The sequence below is a fragment of the Typopeltis vanoorti genome, chromosome 10 (genome assembly GCF_054136105.1).
Source record: "Typopeltis vanoorti isolate ZY-2024b chromosome 10, IOZ_Tvanoo_1.0, whole genome shotgun sequence".
Classification (NCBI taxonomy): Eukaryota; Metazoa; Arthropoda; class Arachnida; order Uropygi; family Thelyphonidae; genus Typopeltis; species Typopeltis vanoorti.
The window spans coordinates 34,890,174-34,904,652 of NC_143558.1; the positions used below are offsets into that span (position 1 = coordinate 34,890,174).

At 35.5% G+C, this 14,479-nt stretch overlaps 1 protein-coding gene across 1 annotated transcript in view; it reads left to right on the plus strand.

The window, feature by feature from the left end:
• The first annotated feature begins 470 nt into the window (after nucleotides 1-470).
• The window catches only part of LOC150102327 (glutaminyl-peptide cyclotransferase-like), a 64,874-nt gene continuing 50,865 nt past the window's right edge, over nucleotides 471-14,479 (plus strand). The window contains exons 1-2 of the mRNA XM_090399396.1: nucleotides 471-634; nucleotides 7,640-7,789. Coding sequence (XP_090255522.1) covers nucleotides 512-634; nucleotides 7,640-7,789 — 273 coding nt within the window. The 5' untranslated portion in view covers nucleotides 471-511. The remainder of the gene's footprint in view (nucleotides 635-7,639; nucleotides 7,790-14,479) is intronic.

Genomic DNA, 14,479 nt, shown 5'->3' on the forward strand with positions numbered 1-14,479 from the left:
AAACAGGTAAATATTTTGAAAGATCTTATCAACGGTAAAACTAAATTGTCACTGACCTGGTACAAATTATTCAAGTGGGTGTCTTTCGTTAATATATGTACTTATTATAATGCTAATAACCCCGGTACTTGCTATTGCCTTTGAGTCTTATGTTATATCGGTAATATTTGATATATATTTAATCCGATAATCATGTTAATCCTAAAAAAAATCTACAATTGTGATTAAGATACTCTAAAACAGAAGAAAAAAATAGTCCAAGAATTCCTAGATCAAGTAATAGAACAAATCGATCCGACGGAGCTAACTAAATTTATGTGAAAAGAAATTTTCTATTGTGTGTGCCAACTTCATCTTCCAAGTGATTGGTTCATGCTTTACCAATAAGAGCAGACTTCAATGGCACGAGGAAGTCATATTACTACTGTTGGACGACGTGGTCATTCATACGAAGAGTAACAAGAGAGCAACAGTAGCTGAAAGTTTTTTTAGTACTATAGTTTAGTTTACTATGGCAACAAACTTGTATATGTATCTGTTTTTTCCAGCATTATTTATTGTTGAATTACTTTTATCAGTAATTCTCGGCCGATTGTATGTTCATGGAGTTAGCTGGTCTGAAGCAGCTTCAAAGGTAACGAAATGATTTTATCCGGTATACCGTCATTTCAAAACGGTTGTGGATAGTTATTTTTAAGCCCAATCAGTTTTAATATATATATATATATATATATTTCAGAACACATTGACTTGTACATATTTGTTTGCTCGATGTTTTCTGAAAAAATAAAAATAAAAATAAATAATAATAATAAAATAATGTGTACTTCCTGTGTAATGGTTGATATTGTTGTAAATGATATCCAAGAGTTACTACACACCTGGGAAAGCAGCCTTTAAAAAACGTTAGTAAAAAATACAGTTTGGAGCATGAAATTAGTTTTATTTTTCTAGTTAATTTAATGCTTTTAAATAATTTTTTTTTACTAATCCTAGGTCCTTATAATAAAATTACTATTACTTTTGTCAAATATGTGTTCTCATGTAAAAAAAGTGCAACCAATTACATAATTATCAGGCTCCTCATTAGTAATACAGTATTTGGCTCATGCTACAAACTGGTCATCTTTGCAGATGATGATAAACTAGACTTGGCAGCTGCTGCTTCATCATTGTAATCAAGGCATGGCAGTTACTGAGTTTGTAGAGTTAGCCAAGTACTAGGTTAATAATAAGTTCACTGGTACTGTGTGATTTATTGTGTATATGCTTTTTTAGCAGAAAGCATATATGACTATACAAAAAAATATTTTTTAATGTTTTTTACATATACACAGTAAGTCACACAGTAACTAGTATTTTGCACACACACACTATGTGTTTGTCCCTGCTCACACTAATGATGAACTAGCAGCTACTGGTTATAGTTTGCCATCAGTATTCTCTGTCATAGAGCTGTTTTGCAGACAAGAAAAGTACTACACTGCTAATGAATGTCCTGATAGCTGTGTATATTTACATATAAACAAACATTCTACAAAAGTAAAATTATTACTTTTAAATAACTAAAGTTATTTTGCAAAACAGTAGTAAGTTTCACAAGTATGTTATGATTGTTGTGCACTATGCACATCGCACCAGAGAAAGATTCCCTGTGCCTGGGATGGAACTCACATGAATACATCTCAAAACAGCCAAATCAAGTATAATGATCTGCTGTAATAGAATGTGATTTTGCATTTGCACATTGAACTATGACTGATGGACTGTGAATGCAATGACACCATCAACTTACTTTAGAACTAGAAACTCTCTGGGCTAACATATTTTCTTTCTTATTTTTTTTTTATCCAGTCTAATTCTTTGATGGTAGAAGAAAGCACTTTTATCATGAAATTTCATTAATTTGTTAGTACATTATTCATGAAAGTTACTTTCATAACATATATTATAACAATTGAATGTTCATCCTTGTAGTTTATATTATCAAGATATAGCATGCTTCATCTTTGTTAAATGTCTTCTTCATGTATTAGATATGATATCTGTTGCAACAGATTTCATCTTCTTTAATGGTACTTTTTAATCTTTTTCTAGGTCTTTCTGTTCTTCTCTTATTCTTTGGTTTCCAACTATATAATTACATAATTATCAGGCTCCTCATTAGTAATACAGTATTTGGTTCATACTACAAATTGTTTACTGGTGTTTTATTATTCTATTTTCACTTCTTCTCTCCACATGTTCAATCCATTTTATTCTTTGGGTTGAATAATATAGCCTCTCTAAATCCTACCTACACCTCATCATGGTGGAGAGGTGGATGGGAGATGTAGGTGAAGTATGTTGGAAGCTTAATCTTCCAGAAGGGCCACCCCAGGCATGAAGGCTACATCAATATTCCTGGCTAGCATGGGAGGCGTCTGGTGATTGGGCTAGCAACCTGTCATTGGACGTAAAACAATATTGCTTGAAAAACCAAGACAAACATGAATCGGATGGAAAAATTGGATATTGATTGGAAAAGGAAAAGAAAACTATACAGAATAATAAAATTAGCAACATGGAATATAAGAGCGATTTAATGGAAAAGAGGAAGAACTTGTTAAATGTATTTTTTGTAACTTAGCATTTTTAGATATTGGAAATCATATGTTTGAAGATGGGTTTATGATTTTTTTGTATATAATCCAAGATTGCAGTGTTATTTGATCCCATGCTCCATGGGAACAATGTTATTTCTGGTCCCTTCTATAGGATCATGAAAATATTCATTTATAATAATAAACTTACAAAGGTATTCTTACCTGGCACTCCTTTAAATCCAGAGACTCAGAACCCATTACCCATAACTATTAACTCATTTGAAAATATTACTTTCTTTAAGTGGCATGCATCAACATATAACATGTTAGTTTCCTTTTTGATGAAATTTTAGAGTATAATGGAAATTTTTTGAAAGATGCTGTTTCATCTTGAACATCTCTGTAAGTATTCTTAATTTTAAGATTTTCACAGGTACATATGAATACACCTAGAGAAAGTAGGTATAAATACTCAAGACTCCGTAAATCAGCTTAAGTATATAAAAATAATCTCTCTCGAAGCGAAAGCCTTGAAAGTTCCCTAATACAGTTTACTTTTTTTTTTTAATAAGAATATAATGAAAATGAGCATCTCAAACATTATCTCTACTATCATTTAACTATTATTGTACCTCATTCAAATACCAGTAATTCTGTATCTAGGGCAGTTGATATCTGCAAAGTTTTTACACACAGTCTTTTGCAACCCTATTTTATAGATTGTCTTTTATAAATATTTTGAGATCAATGACCTTATAAACATTGATACATAAGGTAGTTTGATGGGATTAACTTAAAATGGGGAAACAAAAAAAAATATTTGTTGATGTTAGATTGCTACATATAAGAACATGTTCTTATGTGTAGCAATCAACTTTCTACTTTAATAGTATATTCTAATATAATATTATTTATGTTATTATTTAGACATCTCCTTTATTCACGTAGAAACTGGAAAAAAAAAAATACAGACTCATGACATAAATTTAGTCAGCTTAAGTATATAAAATTTTTTATATGACATTTGGAAACAATTTTTTAGCTTAATATTCAGGATTAACTATAAATGTTAAATATTATTATTGTTTACAACATAATAATAATTATTGTTTGTATTATTGTTGTAAACAATATAATTATTGTTTCTTGGCAATTGGGAGGTGGTGGAGAGGATTCCGAGATAAGTGACCAAGCTGGTGACAGGTCTGTGGAATGTTACCTAAGAGGATAGATTGAGGATGTGGGTGCATGAGTTGCAGAGTTTAGCTGACAGGTAGAGGAGAGGGGATATGATAGAAACTTATAGGTTACTAAAGAGATTCTATAAGATTGACAGAAGAAGTTTTTCAATACATAGGGATCACACTTGGAAGTTGTCTAAGAGTGTGGTTAGTAAGGGTGTGCAGACCAGGTTCTTTACTTTGGTAAATGAGTGGAATGGATTGCCAGAGGTGGTTGTGAGCATCCTAACAGTGAATAGGTTTAAGAAGATGTATGATAGGTATTGTGTTAATGAAGAGAGTGACCTCCCATGATGAGTCTTTTGACTCCATGGAGTACTCATAAATAATAATATTATTATTTAATGTGATGTGTACAATCAAAAGGTAAGAAAACATCTTTTTGAAATGCAAAATCTGTTTTTAAATCTTATTAATCACCATGATGCTTCTTAAGATGGGCTAACAGTTACTTATCACCAGGGCCACGTCAGGGCTTTGATAAGAAGGAGGGGGGGGAATTACATCTAAAATTCATTAACAAGTTTTGCATCTTCCAAACTTCAGACTGGTTGAATTTTGGGTGAAAACATGGATTTTTGCTTGACATTCATGGAGTATTTTTGATGGCCCCAATAAGGACTGATTGAAGTGCATTGCTAACTCAGTTGAATAGATTATAAAAAAATTTGTTTCCTTAAGGGAAACAGTGCTCCATTGTAGTGGATAATTTGAACTTGTTATAAAATAAACTGTTCTCAACATAAAAAAAAAAAAAAAAAAAGTTACTCATCTATATAATATCATGCCAACTTTTATTTACATATGCACAGATATTTAATGGCTGAAAACATGATTTCTTGTATACTGTAACATATATTACGGTATACAAGAAATATCCAAGTCAGTAACAGCAACAAGCTTAAATGTGAAAGAACTGGCATTTTTTTTTTTTAGTCATTGTTTCTCATTACATTGTATTTTTAGTTATCGCCACTGCTTAAAAAATGGGAAAAAATAAAAAATAAGATATATATATATATATATATATATATATATATAACAAAAAGAACAACGACTTTATGAAAGAGAGAATATAGAATACCAAAACACAGATTTATTTTTAAATACTGAGAAATTAATTTTGATGACTAAACCATAGATAAGCTGATGCACAGGATAAGTTGTATATATAGTGGTATAAGAAAAAAAAAATGTGCTAAAAAATACCTCTTGTTTATTCCCACTACTACTTTACAAATTTGCTAAAATACCTCTAGAAAAGCAATTTTCTCTAATGCTAATATATCTCTTCTCAATATTATGAGAAGATACCACTGGGGCAATTTAAATTTAGAATTTCTACTCCTTTCCTTAGTCTCACTATTGCTTCCACTCACCTGACCCTAACACCTGCTGCGAATGAGCCACAGAAATTATTCTCACTGGTATGAAAGCTTTCATCCTCCATTCAATCCATAATCCTCATCTGCCTTTCCAAGCCCTAGTTTAACTGAAGATGTGGCAAAGGCAGTTCAGGAAAAAAAAAAATTCAGCTTACTGCATGTCACTCACATCAAGAACTCCAGTTTCATACTCTGACTATACCGAGGCATGTAACATTGCAAATCAGTCATCAGTAGATCCAAATCTGATTTCACTTAGACCAACAGCAGAAAACTTGCCTCCTTTCCAAATGGAGGCAAGTTTTCTGGTCCCTTGCTAAGGCCATTGGATGCAATTTTTGCTTTCCTGCATTTCCACCTCTCTCTCTCTCTTATCCTGATGGCACACATGGTCAGAAGCTTTGGAAATGTCAAGGGTGACAGCACAAGTTTCTCCGAACCTTTCCATGATATGTGTCCAGTGGTGAGTGATGCAAGCTATGAAGTTAGCTGTGGATCTTGAATGGTGGAATCTGTACTGGTGGTCAGTGATTAATTGGTGGGTCTAAGTAGTGGAGGAGTTGGCCATTGATGATTTTCTCCATTATTGTGGAGAGGACAGAGGTGATAGCAATTGGTCAGTAGTTTGATGGAAGACTTCTATCATCCTTTTTTGGAATAGGATGGAAATGGCATTATTAGCATTATTCTTTTTCTCCAACTCCTGCATAGATGACCAAGGGAAATCGCCTCCTGCCATAACACAATCCAAGTACTGTATACCTCCTCTAGTTTTTCAACAAAAAGACATAAGAAAACTACTAAATAACTCGATTCCTAAAGTCTCTTCTGATCCTAATGGCATCTCTCCCATTGTTCTCAAACGTTGTGCTCCAGAACTAACTCCCATCCTGCATCATCTCTGTTATTTATTATACATATCTGGTTCTTATCCCAGTGCATGGAAGCAATCCCATATCCATCCTATTCCAAAAAAGGATGATAGAAGTCTTCCATCAAACTATTGACCAATTGCTATCACCTCTGTCCTCTCCACAATAAAGGAGAAAATCATCAATGGCCAACTCCTCCACTACTTAGACCCACCAATTAATCACTGACCACCAGTACAGATTCCACCATTCAAGATCCACAGCTAACTTCATAGCTTGCATCACTCACCACTGGACACATACCATAGAAAGGTTCGGAGAAACTTGTGCTATCACCCTTGACATTTCCAAAGCTTTTGATCATGTGTGTGTCATCAAGGCCTTAGTAGGCCCTGATAACATGAATTGCCATCCTCTGTGATTGGGTAGCCAGCTTTCTCTCTGGTTATTCGCTGTGAGTCATGGTAGATGGCTCCCTCTTTTCTAGCTTCACCACCAACGCTGGAGTTCCACGAGGCACTTTCCTATCACATACTCTCTTTCTCCTGTGCATAAATGACCTACTTGCAATCCTTTCCACAGTTTTGCAGATGATAGTACTCTCCACTCATCTTGCTCATTTGACAAACCATGCAGTACTTTGAAATCCCAGGCTACAAGATCATCTACAACTAATGCCTTAAACATTGATTTTCATACAATCTTCCGATGGCAAGGACAACCTTCTTATATTCAGTGCCATCAAAACACCTACCTTTACCCTTCAGTAATACATAAGATCTGATCTCTTTGCTTTGACTAACATTTATCTCCAGTTTTTCCTGGCATAAACACAGCATATCCAAGAAACTTGGCATTCTCTTTTGTTCAAGAGCCTATTTTACACTCAACCAACTCTTAGCTATATGCAAATCCCAAATTCACCCATGTTTAGATTGTTGCTCACATGTTCAGGATGATATGCATAAAACCTCCCTTAAAAGAGAAGTTTTATCATTGATGCTGTCTATATGAGAATCAGGTATTTTATTATTAATATTTTTTATTTATTTATTTCATCTTCCGTAACCTTTCTTTACTCTGTGTAAGATAAAATAGACATTATTTATTACACATTGACTCAAGGAAAGGAACTTCTATAAGAACAAAAACAGAAACTGATTTCTTGCTTTCTAATTGAATTTTATCTCATTCTACGTGTTTTGTGGAGACTCCTTTCTGCAATGAGTAGTAAATAACATCTGGAATTTTGAATAATTTTAAAGCAATAAAAGTTGTTTTATCCAAAATAATATTTCATTCCACAAATCTGTTATAATGAATCCCCAGCATGCATTCATATAGAACTTACAAGGATATTTGCATTTTTTTTTTTTTCAAAGAAGTTAAAAATATTTTGAAAACGATACAAAACTATGGAATTTACCTTAAAAAAATATATATAGAATTCATTATTTTTATGAGTACACTATGAATAACTTAGATATATCATCCCATTTGCTGAAATTTAAAATGATATATTGTTTTAAATACACTTTTTTTTTTATTAATTCTAGTGGCATCATGAACCTTTTCAGCTGACAGATAGAATGTTGAAAACACTTCTTTATTCAGAACAAAAGACCTATGATGAGTTTAATACGACTTTAGATGCTATTCTTATTCCTCGAGTTCCAGGTACTGAAGGTCATGAGAAGGTCCGAAAGGTAGGATTGATTCTCCTCTCTTCCACCACCACTTTTTCAGAAAATAAATCATTGTTACCAAACAGTTCAATATGTTAATGTTTATTATATTTCATTAATGCTCTGTTATTAATATAAGGATGATACCCTCAACATACCCATCTCTTGTGACATTTCATTGTTGTATTTAATATGAAAATCATCATGCACGCTACAAATAATTATCTCTAAGTAATTTAGAAACTCTCTTCCTATTTTCATATACAGATTATCTCTCTCCATTGTATATTGCTATACCTGAATTCCTCTATGATGATTGTCTTCTTTACTTACTGAACCAATATTTTCCCAATCATTTCATATTCAGGCTTATGGCATGCCCTCTGCTAAATATCCTTAAAAACATGATTGGAAGTCATCACTGTGAGAAAATTTCTTCTTCATATGTAAAAAAAGAACATGAAGTCATGAATCTGAGTTTTATACCCATTATAATACACATTATTTTTATAAGTTTTATACATATTATGAGTTATACAGATTTTACACTAGTTACATTTTATAATAAGGTATTTGAGAGATTAGATAAGATACATATTTTTTTTGGTTTTACAGAACTCTTTGATGGAATTGCATATCCAACTACAAAATTTTACATTTGGAAAGTGAGGATGGATAATCAGTTAGTAATTTTGTTACCTGATAGGAGCCAGCAACTTATATATTGAGGTTCAATATCTTAAAATACAAAGCTGACAAACAGGTACTACATTGAGAGTTTATTTTTCACTTGGTTAGACTATAATAAGTTTAGTTTAATCCTTTATCCAAGTATGAGCAAACAAAGTTTGCACCTGAAAGTATCTTCAGGACTGGGGTAAGGTAGTACAACACCGGGCAACTCGTTTCCCAGTGTTGTACTACCTTACCTTAAGTTGAATTGCAGGATAGAGAAAAGAGCACATTTGAGGTCATTTGGTATGAGATTGTGGCTAGCAGAACTAAATATACAATTGGGTGCTGCTATAGACCAGGTGATGGAAAAGATGGTGGTGACAGTATGCACAAGCAAATAGAAGAAATGAGTGGAAGGAGGGTAATTATTATGGGAGATTTCAACTATGGTCGCATTGATTGGAGTGAGGAGAGGACACACAGGAGGAAGGAATTGGATTTTATGCGGTTATTAAGGGATAACTATCTGCGACAGCATGTAATGGAAAATACTAGGGGTCAGAGTAATTACATCTGACCTAGTAATTACATCTGAGAATTTGGCTGTAACAAATATGACCACATTTGCCACCAATTGGTGAGCGTGATCATAGGGTCTTGAGTTGGGAGGTGGCTAAAGGTGTGGAATTTTCAATTAAGACAGGGTACATGTGGAATTATTGGGCTGAAAAGTATGACAAGCTTAGGAGTTTGATTGGTTCAGTGCCATGGCATGTACAACTGCAAGGACTAGAAGTTGATAGTGCATGGGAAGCAGTTAAGAAGTGTTTGCATGAAGCAATGGCTGACTGTATACCTAGAGTCCGAATAATAAATCAAGTAGGGGTTAAATGGATGAATAACGCCATTAAGCTTGAGCTGCAAAAAAAAGAAACAACTATGGAGGGAATTTAAGGAGAAAGGTGACCGGCAGGCCAGAAGGGTAACGAGTGTGGTAAGAAAAGCAAAAAAGGATTACGAAAGAACATTGGCCATGCAGGCTAAAGAGAATCCTAAACAGTTTTTTAGATATGTAGCAAGTAAAAGGAAAAATGTACATGGCAGAATGATTTTAAAGAATGCCGATGGTAGGGAGGGTAACTGAATCAGTTGATATAGTTGAGTTACTGAGTGAGCACTTTGCAAGTATATATCAACCAGGTGGTGACATTGCAGAAACGAATAAACCAGTAGATTATACAGGAATTGTGGTGAATGAAGTGGAGGTGAGTAGTCTATTGCATAACCTCAATGTCAATACATCCGTGGGATTGGATGGTATACCAGCTCGTGTCGTACGAGAAGCAGCTAAAGAATTGTCAGTACCCTTGACCATTTTGTTTAATTTGAGTCTTGGGTCTGGGTTAGTGCCGAGGGGGTGGAAAGAGGGGAAAATAGTTTCACTGCATAAAGGTGGTTCCAAGACTGCTGTTGTAAATTACCGACCGATTAGCATATCAGGAACCATTGTCAAGGTCTTAGAGAAATTAGTCAAGAAAAGAATACAGGATTGGATAGATGAAAATGGGATATTGTATGGGGGACAACATGGTTTTGTGAAGGGTAGATCATGCCTCAGTAACTTGCTCACGTTTTATAACACAGTGATGGCTGAACTAGATAGGGGTAATGGGTTTACAGTGATAGTACTGGACCTTGCCAAGGCCTTTGACAGGATACCACATGGACCCCTAATCAGTAAACTGGAGCAGATGGGGATAAATATAGGGTTGGTGAGATGGATAGGAGGGAGGTTGAAGGAGAGATACCATAGAGTGGTTTATGCAGGAGTGGAGTCTAAAAGATGGCTTGTGACTAGTGGTGTGCCCCAGGGCTCTGTTCTTGGGCCACTGCTTTTCAATTTGTTCATCAATGATATAGGAAAGGATTCGAGAGGAAGTGTTCACTTGTTTGCTGATGATGCAAAGTTGGGTAGAGCAATTGTGAGTGCACAGGATGTCAAAATTTTACAGGATGATTTGGATAGTTTGGAGGACTGGGCTAGAAAAAATGGATGTCAATTTAATGTGGCAAAGTGTAAGGTTATGCACTTTGGGGTGAAAAGAATAGCAGCAATATATCGCATTGGTGGAACCGTACTCCAGGAGATTGATGAGGCCAGGGATTTGGGAGTGTTGGTGGATAGGGAATTGAAGTTTAGGGGGCACATTGCAAAAGTGACTAAATCAGCTCATCAAATCACTTGGCTTCTGAAAAATACTTTAACATGCAGAGACAAACAAGTTGTTGTTCCTCTGTATCGAGCCTTGATAAGACCCCATCTGGACTACTGTGCCCAGTTATGGGCACCAGGGTTTCTTCGTGATGGGGAGGAAGTGGAGAGGATCCAGACACGAGTGACCAAAATGATAGCAGGTCTTTGGAATGAACCTTATGAGAATAGGTTGAAGATTTGTGAGTTGCAGAGATTGGACGATAGGTGAAAGAGGAGTGATATGATTGAGACATTCAAATTACTGAAAGGTTTCTATAAGATTGATCCAGAAGATATTTTTGAAAATATGACTGGTGGTGGGAGGATTAGGGGCCATGCATAGAAGCTGGGCAAGAGCATGGTTGACAAGGGTGTTAGAGCTAGGTTTTTTACTTGGAGAGTGGTGAATGAGTGGAATAAGCTTCCAGAGTCTGTTGTGGGTGCTACGACTGTGAATGAGTTCAAGGCAAGGTATGATAGATACTGTGTCAATGTCGAATAGTTGTTCTTGACATGATGTTAGGGCCTCCCTCGATGAGTCTGTCGACTCCTTGGAGTTGCCTGGAACAATAATAATAATACCTTACCCCAGTTCTGAAGATACTTTCAGGCACAAACTTTGTTTGCTCACACTTGGATAAAGGATTAAACTAAACTTATTATATTAAGGTACTACGTTCTTACTTGGGAACTAGTTGTTTCATTTATACACTGCTTGAAAGAAGTCAATGAACACCATAGTGTGAGGAACAACCAGTCATGGTGCCCACCTTAATAAGATGTAGGACCTCCTTTCACTGCAATGACTGCAGCAGTCCTATGGGGCATACTTACCACAAGTGTATGATATCGATCAATAGGAATTTTGGCCTATTCTTCCTGTAGGCATGAAATGAGGTCTTGGACTGTTGTGGGACAGACATCCCCTGACTTCACCTGACACTTCAGTTCATCCCATAGATGTTCAGGAGGCTTGAGATCAGGGTTTTGTGGAGGCCAGTCAAGTGTGGTGATGTTCATGTCCACAAACCAGGCAGTTACAGCAGAAGCTTCTGTCTCTTACAAGGGTGCATAACCACAACCATGAAATTTGGAGGTAATAACAGTCTGATGGTATGGTCTTGTTTTCTCTGGTTTGGGGTGCCATAAACATTGAACTCCAAGTGCTATCGAACATTCGGTGCATTATCTTGCTGAAAGAGACGTCAGTTCCATAGTATTGCCACAAAGTAGGAAGCATTGCATTATCCTGAATGTTCGATAGCTCTTGGAGTTCAGTGTTTGTAGCATCCCAAACAGAGGTCTGAGGCCAAACCAGAAAAAACAGGATCATACCATCACACCATTATTACCTCTGAATTTCATGGTTGGGGGTTATGCACCCTGGTAAGAGACATTCACCAGCCATACACCACACCCACACATGTCCGTCTGTCTGGTAGAGGGTGCAGCATGATTCGTCGCTCAATAACACAGCATTCCAAGTTTCCACGTCCTACTGAAGATGATGCTGCATGTTGGTTTGGGTAATGTGGGACTTGTATATTGTTCAGTAGGATTGAGATCAGGGTTCTGTGGAGGCAAGTCAAGTGTGGTGATGTTCATGTCCACAAACCATTCAGTGTTGGTTTGGATAATGTGGGACTTGTATATTGTGATCCTACCATGGAAACCCATGTTGTGAGCCTTGGTTCTGAATGTTTTTGTGCAGATTTATGTTCCAGTCAATGCCTGGTACTCCGCATTCAACTGACAAATGGTGGTTTTTATATTATCCTTTATACAATCACATTTAGTGAGTGTGATTGGTAATCCACTGTAGATAGCACTTGCAATTGACTCCTTGCACTTCCATCTCAGTATGGTATCAATGATTGTTGAACAGTTATGCCTCTTTCAAACTTCATCAGTTCCTTTCTTGCAGCCATTTCACCTGGACACAGTTGCACTGACTTGGGAGCATCATATTCCTCCAATTTATATTAGTTACAAACATATGGACTCATTATATGGCAAAATGCACCTTGCCCATGGAGGTATCCATTGACTTCTTTCCAAGCAGTGTATATTCATGGTGTAATACAAGGCTTTAAAGGAGATACTCAATTGTTTGCTAATGATGGTAAATTGGAGAAAGTAATGTTAGAGTGCTCTGATGTGATGCTGTTACAATACTGTTTGCAAAGGTTGATGCTTTGGGGAAATCATTTTAATGTTAGAATGAAATAAATGAATTTCATCTCCTCATTCCGCCTTTGGCCAAAGGAGATAGAATGAGGTGTATTGTATTGGTGAAACTTCACTCTGGGAGGTAGAGGAAGCAAAAGGTCTAGTGATGCTAAGTTAAAGTTCAGGAGACACTTTGCAAAATGTTGTAAATGTTACCCAGAAAATTACTGCTATAATGTGAAGGACACTGACAAGTAGGGATAAGAAAGAGTTAATGCCATTCTATAACTGATATTTGGATTTCGGTTTACAAATATGGTCAGTCACCTGGATGTCTGGGGTGATAAGGAAACAAAGAGGGAGAGATGTCGGTGACTGCCTCACAACTTTGGAATGTTGAGTATGAAGAACCATATTGAGGGAAAGTATTTTGCAGTATTTGGCAGATAAAAGGCAATATGATTGAGACATATTGTCTTTTGTCAGGAACCTATCAGAAAGACAGAGAAAACGTTGATTCTATTACCCAATACAGTATTGCTGTGTGGAGAATGAGAGATCATTTCTGGAAACTGTAGAAGGGTCATGTGAGTAAGCAAGTGAAAAACATATTTTTTGCATAGTGTGGCGAGTAAATATAACACATTCAGTGGTAAATACCCTGATGCTTGAATACCTTCAAGTTGAAGTGTGATATGTATTGTCTATAGAGAATTTAGACTACTGCATTGAATCATTTAACTCCATGGAGTTCTAGAAAGAATATTAATCCTTGTTAGATATATATAGATTAGCATTAGGTGTATCTTATTTAGCTGAAAAAATAATTTCAGTGCCAAAGAAGTTGCAAAAATGATTCTGTATTTTGCAATATCTTAACTATTTCTGCAATCCTTAGTGATTACAAATGTTTTAGCATATCTATTAGCTTGTTTTTTGTTAAACTGAGAAAAACCACTATATGGAACTTGAATGTGCCCTTTTGTACTATATCTTAGACCATGTTTCTCAACTGGTGGTCCATGGACCACAGGTAGTCTGCGACGATGGGACAGGTGGTCTGCAGGCAGACTTTAATTAATTAAATAAATATATATTTTTTAATTATCCAAACAAAACAAATTAAAATTGAAAAAGTAAGTAAAAATTATTGAAATCAAATGGAGCCTTCAAAAATCCAACAAATAGCATCAGAATGTTCAAAGGCAGAAGCAATAAAACTATTGTTTTTCACTCACCCCTCTTTTATTATTTGTCATTCTGCATCTACAAATTTAGTGGCAGAATGACGAATAATAAAAGAAGGGTAAAGTGAAAAACAATATAGTTTTATTGCTTCCGCCTTCTCTTGCTGTTTTGTCAGATTTGAAGTGAACATGTGTTATCAACGTTTCAACCAATTGCTTGTTGTGTATAGATTTTTATTATTGAAGGTTTCCTCCAACCAAGGTTCAATATATCTTCAGAAGTGCTAAGTGATACTTGAACAAAGTGTGTCGTGAGTTAACCCCAGTATTTATATATTTTTCGGAAACGTTTTTTTAATAATGGAAAAGTGGCTTAGAACTAGGACTTTGAAAAGAAGAGCAAATGGAACAGGTAATGCTAACCAT